The sequence below is a fragment of the Macaca fascicularis genome, chromosome 9, assembly GCF_037993035.2.
Source record: "Macaca fascicularis isolate 582-1 chromosome 9, T2T-MFA8v1.1".
Classification (NCBI taxonomy): Eukaryota; Metazoa; Chordata; class Mammalia; order Primates; family Cercopithecidae; genus Macaca; species Macaca fascicularis.
Window position 1 is genome coordinate 133777032 of NC_088383.1, and position 14855 is coordinate 133791886.

General features: G+C 43.9%; 1 protein-coding gene across 4 annotated transcripts in view; it reads left to right on the forward strand.

Moving 5' to 3' along the window:
- ABRAXAS2 (abraxas 2, BRISC complex subunit) overlaps positions 1 to 14855 on the forward strand; it is a 30022-nt gene that overhangs the window by 2454 nt on the left and 12713 nt on the right. For 2 of the 4 annotated variants that reach the window (XM_074003041.1, XM_005566693.4), the window contains exons 2-4: positions 2675 to 2765; positions 8542 to 8578; positions 11337 to 11403. Coding sequence is in view for 1 of the 4 variants with exons in the window: in XM_005566693.4 (XP_005566750.2) it covers positions 2675 to 2765; positions 8542 to 8578; positions 11337 to 11403 (195 nt within the window). In the remaining 3 variants the exon portion in view is untranslated. The remainder of the gene's footprint in view (positions 1 to 2674; positions 2766 to 8541; positions 8579 to 11336; positions 11404 to 14855) is intronic. The other 2 variants (XM_074003043.1, XM_074003042.1) reach the window with 1 other exon arrangement.

Below are 14855 nucleotides of genomic sequence, written 5' to 3' on the forward strand. Positions count from 1 at the left end.
TTATTCCACAAACGGAAGACTGTTGTAGGGTTACCAGATGAAATACAGCACACTGAGTTAATCTGAATTTTAGATAAATAGCAATTTATTTATAGTATAAGTATATCCCAAAACTTACAGAAGAAATTATTTGTTATCTGAAATTAAAATTTTATTGTGTGTCTTGTATCTTTTTTGCTAAATCCAGCAACCCAATAGTGTAGAACACTAGGAATCTAGCTAAGTTTTTAAGGTCTAAAGTTCTGTGTGAATATGAAATTATTTTTTTGCTTTGATTTTTTGAAAGTGGGTTTTGGTTTGGTTTTGTCTTTTGCTTGTGCAAGACAAAACTGCTTTTGTCGTGAGAATTCATAACCGAAAGATTTTCATAGGGTCAAACAAGCTTATTTAGGCAGTGTTTCTCAAATTAGTAGTCATGGACACTCCTTTGGGTCTCAGAGTTTTTTTTAAAAGAGTATATATATATATATATATATATATATATATATATATATATATTTTTTTTTTTTTTTTTTTGAGACGGAGTCTTACTCTGTCACCCAGGCTTGAGTGCAGTGGCATAATCTCAGCTCACTGCAACCTCTGTCTCCTGGGTTCAAGCAATTCTTCTGCCTCAGCCGCTCTAGTAGCTGGGATTACAGGTGCGTACCACCACACCCAGCTAGTTTTTGTATTTTTAGTAGAGACAAGGTTTCTCCACATTGGCCAGGCTGGTCTCAAACTCCTGACCTCAGGCAGTCCACCCACCTCGGCCTCCCAAAGTGCTGGGATTACAAGTGAGAGCCACCGTGCCCAGCCTACGTATTTCTTAAGTTTGAGAAATGCTCTGTGATGATTTGGTATTTTAGGACACTCCCCCTCCTCAAATCAAATACAAAAATTAGGCTGTAAAGTGTCTTGTCTTTCCCCACTCCCATAGATTCTCACTTTAAACTGGAAATGTTTTTAAACTAGGAAACTTCATTAATTGATTTGAAGGATCAACTTAGAATAGAAGGATATATTGTACAAGGGCATTGTTTCAACAAATTTATTCTACGAGTGTTAGTGAGGCACCTAGTAAGTATTAGGCATTGTGCTGGGTGATGAGATAGAGCAGTGAACAAGCACAAAGTCCCTGCTCTCATGGAGTTTACATTCTGGCAAGGGATAATAAATGTATTTATTTATAAATATGTAATATGATGGATAATGAGAAGACTAAGAAGAAAGAGAATGTAAGATAAAAGGGGCAGAGTGCCTGGCAGATGCTATTTCCATTAAGTTGATCAGGCAAGACCTCTCTGATAGGGGGCCATTTGACTAGAGACCTGAATGAAGGAAAGGAGTAAGCCATGTGGTATCTGGGGAGAGAGATTCCAGGGCAGCTTCTCAGTTCAACCTTCTGTATAGGAAAGTTACTTTAAGATTTAGAGTATGAGGCCGGGCGCGGTGGCTTAAGCCTGTAATCCCAGCACTTTGGGAGGCCGAGACGGGCGGATCGCGAGGTCAGGAGATTGAGACCATCCTGGCTAACACGGTGAAACCCCGTATCTACTAAAAAATACAAAAAACTAGCGGGGCGAGGTGGCGGGCGCCTGTAGTCCCAGCTACTCGGGAGGCTGAGGCAGGAGAATCGCGTAAACCCGGGAGGCAAAGCTTGCAGTGAGCCGAGATCCGGCCACTGCACTCCAGCCCGGGCTACAGAGCGAGACTTCGTCTCAAAAAAAAAAAAAAGATTTAGAGTATGTTTCCTCCCAGCTGTGCTTGTGCAGAACATGGCAGCAAGTACACAAAGAGTGGGTAATAAGCCAAGTAATCTAGAATCAACTGTGATGGTTAATACCCTCCAAAAGTGTAAATAAATTAACCTCTGCATTTATTAAAGAAAAAGATTCATGTGAATGATAGGAAATTGTTTTGCTAAAATCCTAATTTTCTATGCCAGCCCGTATAAAAGCATTTAGTTGTCATTGTGTTAACTTTATCTTTTCATCATCAGCGATGTTTTTCCAACAACGAAATACATTGTATGTGATTTCAAGAAAACAACTATGAAATAGTTCTACTTCCTGAGTTTTTTGGCATTGGTTATGATCCTTAAGATTTAGGTGATGAGGCCGGGCGCGGTGGCTCAAGCCTGTAATCCCAGCACTTTGGGAGGCCGAGATGCACGGATCACGAGGTCAGGAGATCGAGACCATCCTAGCTAACACGGTGAAACCCCGTCTCTACTAAAAAATACAAAAAACTAGCCGGGCGAGGTGGCGGGCACCTGTAGTCCCAGCTACTCGGGAGGCTGAGGCCAGAGAATGGCCTAAACCCGGGAGGTGGAGCTTGCAGTGAGCTGAGATCTGGCCACTGCACTCCAGCCTGGGCGACAGAGCGGGACTCCGTCTCAAAAAAAAAAAAAAAAAAAGATTTAGGTGATGAAATTCACTCTTCCAAAAACTGGGAAGAATTGAAGGGATTAAAATAATATTTTATCTTGTTATCCTTTTTTGGAACAATCCAATTAATAGATATACCTCAGATTGCTTTAGACTATTTGTTGGTTTATGGAACAGTGGTTTACATGGGAAGCTTGTTTGGATTATTGTGAAAATTATAAATTTATATGTCCTCAATTCCTCTTAATTTCAGTAAAAGTCATTTTTATTTTTAGTCTGCAACTATTTTCTTTAATTACTTTTAGGAAGGATTTTTACTGGGAGAGGTAAGACAAGAGGAAACGTTTAGCATCAGTGACTCACAAATCAGCAACACAGAATTTCTTCAAGTAATTGGTAAGTAAATTTCTCAATGACTTCAGAAATATCTTTTTTGTATATTTACTTAATGTGTGTTTTGTTGTTTTGCCCTGAACTGATTTTATCCTAAAGAATTCAGAGTATGCTGGGTACAGTGGCTCAAGCCTGTAATCCCAGCACTTTGGAAGGCCTAGGCAGGCGGATCACGAGGTCAGGAGATCGAGACCGTCCTGGCTAACACAGTGAAACCCCGTCTCTACTAAAAATACAAAAAAATTAGCCAGGCATGGTGGCTGGCGCCTGTAGTCCCAGCTACTTGGAAGGCTGAGGCAGGAGAATGGTGTGAACCAGGGAGGCAGAGGTTGCAGTGAGCCGAGATCGTGCCACTGTACTCCAGCCTGGGGGACAGAGCAAGACTCCATCTCAAAAAAAAAAAAAAAAAAAAATTCAAAGAGTGTGTAGAAAAGAAACTAAAAGGCTGGCCATGGTGGCTCATGCCTGTAATCCCAGCACTTTGGGAGGCTGAGGAGGGTGGATCACCTGAGGTCAGGAGTTTGAGACCAGCCTGGCCAACATGGTGAAACTGTCTCTACTAAAAATACAAAAATGAGCCGGGCTTGGTGGCAGGTGCCTGTAATCCCAGCTACTCCGGAGGCTGAGGCAGGAGAATTGCTTGAACCCAGGAGGTGGAGGTTGCAGTGAGCCAAGATCTTATCTCAAAAATAGAAAGAAAGAAAATAACTAAGATTATTTGCACTAATAAATGATACGAGATGTTTTTATGTCACTATAAAGTCAGAGAAAACAGAATGTCTAACTATAAGTATGGGTCTTCTATAAAGTATTCCTTTCCCACCAATGGGGGTGACTTTCACTGAATTGCTGTGTGACCACTTGATCGATAGTCTTTTCAAAACCACCATGAACCTCAAGTTTGCAAATTAGGCTCTCCCCATTGCCAATATCACCTCATACTATAACAAATGCATCTGTTGTGCTGGTCCTTCCTAAAGGGATCCAGCAAGGATATTTACATTTGTTTACATGGGATATTACTAAACCTATACAGCCTTCTGAGGGATAAGCCAGATACCACTTTGGAGGAGATATCTGGGGAAGATGAAGGAGTCTTTGTAGATATAGATGCACCCACTCTCTGTGGATCAGCCTCCTTTTGGTGAATAGAGGTCATAGTCCTTTCAGGTACACTTCAGGCAGATCACCAAACTGCATATCCTAATACTCTGAACAAAGCAAGGAACTTTTCATTTATTTATGCGGCAAACATTTATTGAAGAACTTTCATATGTGAGGTGTGTGCTGGGCAGTAAAGGAAATACCCAGAATCATCCCTGCCTTCTAGAGCTGCGGGGAGGATTAGACAGGCAGGAAGAAATACCAGACAGTATGAGAAGAATGCTGTAAAAAAGTAATAAAGAAAATCCCCGAAGTGCCCAAAGTTGAGAGGAAAACTGCTAGTGGGGAAATCAGTGAAGATGTGTGTCAGGAGGTAAACTAAATGGGCAGTACATTCAGGGGAGCACAGAACAAGGTCTGCATAAAACACACAGGGAATCTGGCCTGTTCATATGACTAAAATACAGAATATGTGGAGATGAGTGGTTTATGGTTTGAAACACTGTTGCCTAGCTGGGTACAGTGGCTCACGCCTGTAATCCCAGCACTTTGGGAGGCCGAGGCGGGCGGATCGCCCAAGGCTGGGAGTTCAATACCAACCTGACCAACATGGATAAACCCCGTCTCTACTAAAAATACAAAAATTAGCCGGATGTGGTGGCACATGCCTGTAATCCCCGCTACTCGGGAGGCTGAGGGAGGAGAATCGCTTGAACCTGGGAGGCGGAGGTTGCAATGAGCTGAGATCGTGCCATTCTACTCCAGCCCGGGCAACAAGAGCAAAACTCTGTCTCAAAAGAAAAGAAAAGAAAAGAAAAGAAAAAGAAGGAAATACTGTTGGCAAATGGCAAGTTTGGTCATGTTGGAGCAAATAATTAATTTTAAGCCTGTTCTGATAGGCTTCTAGTATGTGGGGTAGGGGACAAGGGTGTTTTATTTATTTATTTATGTTTGAGACAGAGTCTGGCTCTGTCACCCAGGCTGGAGTGCAGTGGTGTGATCTCGGCTCACTGCAACCTCCACCTCCCGGGTTCAAGCAATTCTCCTGCCTCAGTCTCCCGAGTAGCCGGGATTACAGGTGCATGCCATCACGTCTGGCTAATTTTTGTATTTTTAGTAGAGACGGGGTTTCTCCGTGTTGGTCAGGCTGGTCTCGAACCTCTGACCTCAGGTGATCCACCTGCCTCGGCCTCCCAAAGTGCTGGGATTACAGGTGTGAGCCACCACGTCTGGCCCCAAGGGTGTGTATTGAAGTTAGGTCAGGATTAGGGGGAATCAAGAGACTGAACTACCTACTAATGCAGGCTTGTCCAACCCACGGCCTGTAGGCTGCATGTGGCCCACGACAGCTTTGAATGCAGCCCAACACAAATTTGTAAACTTTCCTCAAACATTATGAGGTTTTTTAAAAAAATTTTTTTTTAAGACCAAGTTTCGCTCTTGTTGCCCAGGCTGGATTGCAATGGCGCGATCTTGGCTCACTGCAACCTCCACCTCCCAGGTTCAAGCGATTCTCCTACCTCAGCCTCCTGAGTTGCTGAGATTACAGGCATGCACCACCACGCCCAGCTAATTTTTTTGTATTTTTAGTAGAGACAGGGTTTCTCCATGTTGGTCAGGCTGGTCTCGAACTCCCAACCTCAGGTGATCTGCCTGCCTTGGCCTCCCAAAGTGCTGGGATTACAGGTGTGAGCCATCATGCCCGGCCATTGTGAGATTTTTTTGCAATTTTTTTTAAAGCTCATCAGCTATTGTTAGTATATTTAATGTGTGACCCAAGACAATTCTTCTTCCAGTGTGGCCCAGGGAAGCCAAAAGACTGGATAGCCCTGCCCTAGTGGATCAAAAGTATAAAACTCACTCACCACATCATTGACTTATTTACTAAGTAAAGGCTTGAGGCTGGGTGCAGTGGCTCATACCTGTAATCCCAACACTTTGGGAGGCCGAGGCAGGAGGATGGCTTGAGGCCAGGAGTTCAAGACCAGCCTGGGCAAGCTGGTGAGACCCTGTCTCTACAAGACATTTGTATAATTAGCCAGGCGTAGTGTTGTGCTACTGTAGTCCCAGCTACTCAGAAGCCTAAGGTGGGAGGTTTGCTTGAGCCCGAAAGTTTGAGGCTGCAGTGAACTGTGATCATACCAATTCACTCCAGCCTGAGCAACAGAGCAAGATCTCATCTCAAAAAAAAAAAAAGACTTGTGATGTGTAAGACAGTAGAGCTAGTCTTTCATCACGGGTGTTTTTGTTTTGTTTTGTTGAGACAGAGTCTCGCTCTGTCACCAGGCTGGAGAGCAGTGGCACAATCTCGGCTCACTGCAACCTCCACCTCCTGGGTTCAAGCGATTCTCCTGCTTCAGCCTCCCTAGTAGCTGGAACTACAGGTGCGCACCACCACTCCCAGCTAATTTTTGTATTTTTAGTAGAGATGGGGTTTCACCATGTTGGCCAGGATGGTCTCGCTCTCTTGACCTTGTGATCTGTCCGCCTTGGCCTCCCAAAGTGCTGGGATTACAGGTGTGAACTACTGCACTGGCCCATCAAGGGTGTTTTTGTTTTTATTTTCATTTTGCTTAATTCTTTAAAACCCTAAAACAGCCGGGCACGGTGGCTCAGAGATTGTGCCACTACACTCTAACCTGGGCAACAGAAAAAAAAAATTAAAAAAGAAATGAAGCAAGAGAATCGCTTGAACGTGGGAGGCGGAGGTTGCAGTGAGACGAGATTGTGCCACTGCACTCCAGCCTGGGTGACAAAGTGAGACTCTGTCTCAACAGCAACAAAAAAGAATATCACCTTTTGAACATGAAATGTCTGCATCTTGTTTTGGATATGTATGAATTGAAAAAGCTGTGCTAACTCACTTGAAGCAGAGCTGTCCACCCTTAGTTCTAGGAGTGGCAGGGAGAAGGCAGCAACAGCAGTGTCCCTAGTTAATGAGGTGATGCAGTAACAATTATTGGAAAGAATGAAGGAGGAAGGAGAAGAAATGTTCAACTCACCCAACAGAAAGAAAAGCAAGAACAACAGTACCACACAGCAGGGATTTGTAAAGAAATGTGTGCTGGGAGGCGACGTGTACATGAACAGGTGTCTACTGTGTTGTTGAGGCACAGAAACTCTGGAAATTCCAGGTGAGGCTGCCCAGCCCTTGCCTGCTTCCAGAGGTTTGCCTGTCTATTAAGGTGTCCTCCAACTTCATTTCGATCTGCAGTTTTTCATGTTTGAGATAATCACCCTGTTTTCCATGAGTGCTTAGTACTGCAAAACATCTTAGAAAGCTTTAACTTCAAAAAATACCACACAATCTCCATAGAATGTCTTTAGCGTGCTTCTAATCCAGTTTGTAAAGTTGAAAGAAACTGCTTTGGTAACAGTGTGCATTCAGAGTTCAGAACTTACTCCAGGAATTTCATTAAATGACAGTTCTTTAAAGTAGAAGATGATTTTTTTGTATTTTTAGTAGAGACGGGTTTTCACTGTGTTAGCCAGGATGGTCTCGATCTCCTGACCTTGTGATCCGCCACCTCGGCCTCCCAAAGTGCTGGGACTACAGGCTTGAGCCACCGTGCCCGGCCTATGGTTTCCTTTTAATTGAGTTAAGATTACAGCCTAGAACTCTGAGGCTGTGGTTTTTTAAACAGCAGGTAATGAGCTGCTCTCTAGGAGAATGTGATTAATATAACTGAATGGTCAATTAGTTTTACGGTCTTATAAAGAAACCCAGACCCTAAGCCCCCTGATGAGCTCGAAGAAATTGTTCACTCTGCTTAATCACAGCAACTTTTCAGAAGCTGTTACAATCTACCCTGTAGTGATTGTTTCCCTCGGTACTGACCATCTTTGAAAGGATTAATAGACTTCCAGAGTTCCTTCCACTTCAAAACACCTGGCTCAAGTTGTCATGAGTTATTATTGGTTATTAATGGTAGGGCGAGGGTGGTTAAGGCCCTCTGTCCCCAGGCTGTCCTCACAGCTTTTTTTTTTTTTTTTTTTTTTTTTAAGTGAGACAGAAACTCACTCTGTCGCCCAGGCTGGAGTGCAGTGGTACGATCTCTGCTCACTGCAGCCTCAGCCTCCTGGGTTCGAGCGATTCTCCTGCCTCAGCCTCCCGAGTAGCTGGGATTACAGGCGCCCACCACCACGCCCTGCTAATTTTTGTATTTTTAGTAGAGACGGGGTTTCACCACTTTGGCCAGACTGGTCTTGAACTCCTGACCTAGTGATCCGTCTGCCTCGGCTTCCCAAAGTGCTGGGATTACAGGTGTGAGCCACCGCACCCAGTCACCTCACAGCTTTTATCCCACTTGATTAAATACTTCCAGTCAGTGGTTGCTTTTTCCTGTGATGCTTTTTTAAATAGATAAGATTGAATAAGGCACATAATAGCTGCATATTCCTGAATAATATCTTTCAGACGTGTGCTCATCATACATGGGCAAATAGAAATAGAACTTTCATTCTGTAGTCTCCTTTATTCTGAGAGTGTGTCACTGAGGGTGAGTGTTCAGAGGTCGTGCTGCCTTCACTGGTATACACGTAGCAACTGTTTGGCAGAGGAAAAAGCTGTCTTTGTTGTCAGAGATTTTGGTTTAAAAAAAAAATCCTGAGCTATTTTATAGTTGCCTATGTCTTATATGATTAACTAAGATGTATTTCCTCTTTCTAATTACAGAAATCCATAACCATCAGCCTTGTTCAAAACTTTTTAGGTAAGCCACGTGTAAGCTTTTAGTCCTTATTGAAAGGATTGATTGATGAAAAGCTAGTGAATTTTGGCCTGTAGCTGATTGTGGCTGTAAAGTCACGAGGGTACCCAAATCCATGGATTTATTGAGTGCTGTGTACACGGCATTGTGTTAGGTTAGGAAAAGGGAAGGGGAGAGTGTCAGTTGTGGCCATAGTGATTTAGAATGGAAGTATTTCCTCTCAGCCTATCAAGGGCTCTTCAGTTATAGAGAAAAAAGTTAATCAACATAAAATAATTCAATGGATGTTCTTAAGAGGAATAAAAAATGTTTAGTGTTCAACTTTAAAAATGTAAGAAAGGCCGGGCGCGGTGGCTCATGCCTGTAATCCTAGCACTTTGGGAGGCCGAGGCGGGTGGATCACGAGGTCAGGAGATCGAGACCATCCTGGCTAACATGGTGAAACCCTGTCTCTACTAAAAATACCAAAAATTAGCCAGGCGTGATGGCGGGCGCCTGTAGTCCCAGCTACTCGGGAGGCTGAGGCAGGAGAAAGGCGTGAACCCGGGAGGTGGAGCTTGTAGTGAGCCGAGATCGCGCCACTGCACTTCCAGCCTGGGTGACAGAGCAAGACTCCGTCTCAAAAAAAAAAAAAAAAGTAAGAAAAGGGAATATAAAATGTTCTTTTTGTGTTCATTGAAGTGAATACAGTAGTCCCTGCTTATCCTCGGGCGATATGTGGCAAGACTCCAGAAATCGTGGAGAGTACTGAACCGTATCTATATGTACTATGGTTTTTCCTATATGTACATACCTATCATGAAGTTTCACTTATGAATGAGGCACAGTAAGAGATGATTGAAGTTATGTGAATGTGTCCACTCACTCTCAAACATATTTGAGAGATTGACCAAGGGTAACTGAAACTGGAAAGTGAAACCACAGGTAAGAGGGGGACTACTGTATTCACCAATGCCATATTATGACCAACTAAAGGACAAAATGAAAAAGAAATAAGGGGAGAAACGTTCGGAAAGGAGAAAGCATACAACAGAGAGACATCTGGAGGGAAAGGAGTGAGGAAGAGTAAGTCCAGGGTCTCTTACTCACTGGACTTCCCCCCAAACCACCACCAGGCCTATGCCTTCTTTCTCAGCCCTAAATCCTTCCACCTAATGGCTGGGATCATGATTTCAACTCTGTGTTTCATAAAACTCCCCCAAGACCCAACTTCTTACCCCTTTCCAAAAGCCAGGCCAATACTTTCCTTCTAGCATTGCCCACATGGATACTACCAGCATTCCTGATCAGCACTTCCTTCCGTAACACCAGCCAGCCCTTTCGCTTGCCTCTTCCTGCTGTTCCCTGCAGCTTTCACCCTGACCACCCTCCCACTGTCAGGTGGCCCAAACACCTAGCCCCCTTGCCCACAAACCCCTGGAGACTTGTGTCACATTCACCCTCGCACATCCACCCCCACCTATTGATTGCTTCAGAGAATTGTCACCATGCAAGATGGCTACCTATAAATGAAGCCATCAGTTGCTGAGAACCTCACCTCTCTGAGATTTACACATAACCGAAAGAGGAATGGGGAAGCAAGATGAGCAGTCAGCAGTTCGTTTGAGAGGAATCTCAGAGCAAGTGAAATTGTTTAGACTCTGGTTCACACATTGCCTCTGGTCTACGAAGGTGTCTGATTTGGCTTTGACTGTCCAAAGCTTCACTAGGTGTACCCTGCCTCAGCCTTCTGAGGAATTCATTAAAATACTGTCAGCAAAGCAGTACTAGAACAAGGATTTGAGTTTAAAGAATAGACTCAGTTATTAGAGCCAAAAGAAACCTTAGATAACATCTGTCTATTCCAAACTCCTTATTTTGCAAAAAATGGAATGGAAACCAGGTGAAGTGACTTGCCCCAGATCATACAGTGAGAAACAGAACAGGAGCTGGAGCTTGTGTCACTTGCCTTTCAAGTCAGTGGTTTTGTTTGTTTGTTTGTTTGTTTGTTTTTAACCATATCTTGAATTCCTTTCTGTCTTATAAGGCCCGAGCTTATGGTGGTAGGGAAAGAGGTAGAAGTGTGGCTTTCCCAAGCCCACATCCAGTGATAGAGGAGGCCCATGCATCATTATACCTGGATGTACACCACGGGATCCTGGTCATGTTGGTCTATTTTGGAGGTGATTGTATTAGGTGTGAAGCTAGCCAGACCTGGCTTCAAATTCCAGCCCTTCTGTCTGCCAGCCCTGTGATTTGGAGGAAGTCACTTGGCCTTGGTGCGTTTATCTATGAAACTGGGAATAAAACTTGTGGAATTGTTGGGTCAAACTAATACCTCCCAGCACTGAGGCAAGAATGGAATGAAACAACCTGAGAAAGTATGCAGCCCAGTGTCGTCTTCCGCATCCCACAAATGTTTATTTCCCTTCTTCATTTCTCAGAAAATGAGCTGCTATGTTATCTTTTTTTCATAAGTAATTGATACCTAGAAACAAAGAAAAGATGTCATAGCCATTTGAAACCCCATATTTTATAATTACTTGCTATCAGCACCTCCCACATGTGGAAGTAATATCTCTTGAATGTACCAATCTCTTGAGTATTCTTCGATGCAAAAGGTACCTCATTTCAGAAAAGCATTTAGACTGATTTCTCTTTATGTGCCTATGTAAGGTGAGAAATTAGGTCTTCATTAGGGTTACCACAGACACGTGTAGCTCAGCACGTCTATGTCACAAAACTATGTGGTTTTAGTAAAAGATTTTTTTCTCTTAAACAGTTTTTATGACTACGCAAGCAAAGTGAATGAGGAGAGTTTGGACAGGATTCTTAAAGATCGGAGAAAGGTATGTTCTGTTTGTTGCCCAGTGTGATTCTGAAATCGTTCCTTATCTCCCAAAGCTAAAACCAGACAGGAATGTAAAATGGAACAATAAGATTTGATGTTAATATGTAAGAGTTTTGTTAACCTACATAGATTTTTTGATATATTAATAGAAAAAAATTTAGATATTTATAGCCTGATACCATTATTATTATACGCCTGTAATCCCAGCTACTCGGGAGGCTGAGGCACAAGAATTGCTTGAACTCGGGCGGCAGAGGTTGCAGTGAGCTGAGATCGCACCACTGCACTCCAGCCTGGGAGACAGAGCGAGACTCCATCTCAATTTAAAAAAAAAAAAAGGGTGAACACAGATGTTTCTCCGAAAGGTCATGTGTTTATTATTTCTATCAACATTTGCATATGATGTTCTAGTTATGTATAGACTAGGTAAGCAAGTCTGAATACAACTGAAAATAAACCAAAGTTGTCTTGTTGCAGTAGTGACTAATAACGCCATTTGTAATTTACTGTGTTGTACTATGTATGGGTTTTACTTTTTACCTTGGGATATTAATTCTATAAAAACAGATCCATTACTAACCATTTCTTAAGAAAGAAAGTACCAATAAAAGTTTTCAACTTGTCGCCGGGCACAGTGGCTCACGCCTGTAATCTCAGCACTTTGGGAGGACGAGACAGAAGGATCGTGAGGTCAGGAGATCGAGACCATCCTGGCTAACATGGTGAAATCCCGTCTCTACTAAAAATACAAAAAATTAACCGGGTGTGGTGGCGGGCGCCTGTAATCCCAGCTACTTGGGAGGCTGAGGCAGGAGAATGGTGTGAACCCAGGAGGTGGAGCTTGCAGTGAGCCGAGATGGCGCCAGTGCACTCCAGCCTGGGCGACGGAGTGAGACTCCGTCTCAAAAAAAAAAAAGGTTTTCAACTTGTCAAGCGGGAAACAAAATGACTTTGTTTAACAGTGTTAGGAGTAAGTGCAGTTAGATTAAAACAACAGCCTTTCTAATGTACAGGAGGAGGTAAGGATAAAAGGAAGAATAGGAAGTGTGGAAGGATAGGTCAGAAGAAAGGCAAATGGCTTTATACATGATAGTAAGCTGAAGAGGTGCTCCATTCTGGTAGTCTAACCAAGCTGCCTGCCCAACCAGGAAGGGGTGTTAAAGCAGCCACAGGCATCACATGGTCCAGCACTCTCATATTAGTGATTTGCCTGGGAGCAGACATTCTGGAATCTCTCTTTTTTTTTTTTTTTTTTTTTTTTGAGACGGAGTCTCGCTGTGTCGCCCAGGCTGGAGTGCAGTGGCCGGATCTCAGCTCACTGCAAGCTCTGCCTCCCGGGTTTTTACGCCATTCTCCTGCCTCAGCCTCCCGAGTAGCCGGGACTACAGGCGCCCGCCACCTCGCCCGGCTAGTTTTTTGTATTTTTTAGTAGAGACGGGGTTTCACCGTGTTAGCCAGGATGGTCTCGAACTCCTGACCTCGTGATCCGCCCATCTCGGCCTCCCAAAGTGCTGGGATTACAGGCTTGAGCCACCGCGCCCGGCCCTGGAATCTCTTAGCAGCCCATCCCTCACCTCTCAGATGCTACCTTACACCCTCATTTTTCATATTTTAAATTATGAACCTTTATTATACTTTTTTTAAAAACTTTTTATTTATGTTTTTTAGATGGAGTCTCACTCTGTCACCCAGGCTGCAGTGCAGTGGCGCGATCTCGGCTCACTGCAAACTCCACCTCCCAGGTTCAAGCAATTCTGCCTCAGCCTCCTGAGGAGCTGGAACTATAGGGGTGCACCACCACACCCGGCTAATTCTTACATTTTTGGTAGAGACGAGGTTTCACCATATTGCCCAGGCTAGTCTCAAACTCAAGTGATCCACCTGCCTCAGCCTCCCAAATTGTTGGGATTACAGGCATGAGCCACCGCACCCAGCCATGAATCTTAATTTTACTTTCTAAAACTAAAATTTGTTCTATACAGATTCTTTTTGGAGCACAATTTTCTAGAGCATTCACTACATATTAGAAGTACCAGGAAGTATTTTTTTTTAAACAGATTTCAAATTTCTATTTGATTTGATTTGTATTTATTTATTTTGAGATGGGGGTCTCACGCTGTCACCCATGCTGGAGTGCAGTGGCATGATCATGGCTCACTGTAGCCTCGACCTCCCAGGCTCAGGTGATCCTCCCACCTCAGCCCCCCAAGTAGCTGGGACTACAGGCATGCACCATAACACCTGGCTAATTTTTTTTTTTTTTTTAGTAGAAACGGGGTTTTGCCATGTTGCTCAGGCTAGTCTCAAAGCCCTGGGCTCAAGCGATCTATTCATCTTGGCCTCCCCAAGTGCTGGGTTTACAGGTGTGAGCCACTGCACCTGGCAGATTTCAAAATTTTAAGTGAGAAAGATGAGTAACGACCTTGAACAGGAAATTCACAAAAGAAGAAATTGACTGGGCATGGTGCTCATGCCTGTAATCCCAGCATTTGGGGAGGCTGAGGCTGGTGGGTCATGAGGTCAGGAGATCAAGACCATCCTGGCTAACATGGTGAAACGCCATCTTTACGAAAAATACAAAAAATTAGCCAGGCGTGGTGGCATACGTCTGTTGTCCCAGGTACTTGGGAGGCTGAGGCATGAGAATTGCTTGAACCTAGGAGGTGGAGGTTGCTGTGAGCCAAGATCATGCCACTGCTCTCCAGCCTGGGCAACAGAGCAAGACTCCATCTCAAAAACCAAAAAAAAAAAAAAAAGGCAGCTAGGAAAAATAATGAAATAAAATAGTTCAAATTGGCATAACTGGAAAGCACTGTTATTCATCCAATAGCCACTTGAAAGATTCTATTAGTCAATGAGTATTTCATGAAAACAGCCAGTGTGCTGAGCACCGTTCAGGTCTTTGCAGGAAGGCAGGGGAAGTGTGGGGCATGCCTGAGGTCTACTGAGTAGGTAATTCCAACATTCCAAATAGGAGTTGGGCACAGAGTATTGAATCTTAGAATGAAATGTGCCGTGTTCACATACATCAGTAGCTCTATCTAATTGTATCCACATTTTCTTGAAATGAAAACTACTTTTACCTTTTTTATGGCCACCATCATGTCTAATGTAGAATGTGAAAGTTAGTGTTGCCCAGTGGAAAGAGGCAGGCACCTTGATTCCACATCTTGGCTGTCACTCATGAGCTCTGTAACTTTGGACAAAACATCTCTTCTATAAGATTATATACTGGCCGGGCGCGGTGGCTCAAGCCTGTAATCCCAGCACTTTGGGAGGCCGAGACGGGCAGATCACGAGGTCAGGAGATCGAGACCATCCTGGCTGACACGGTGAAACCCCGTCTCTACTAAAAAATACAAAAAAACTAGCCGGGTGTGGTGGCGGGCGCCTGTAGTCCCAGCTACTCGGGAGGCTGAGGCAGGAGAATGGCGTGAACCCGGGAGGCGG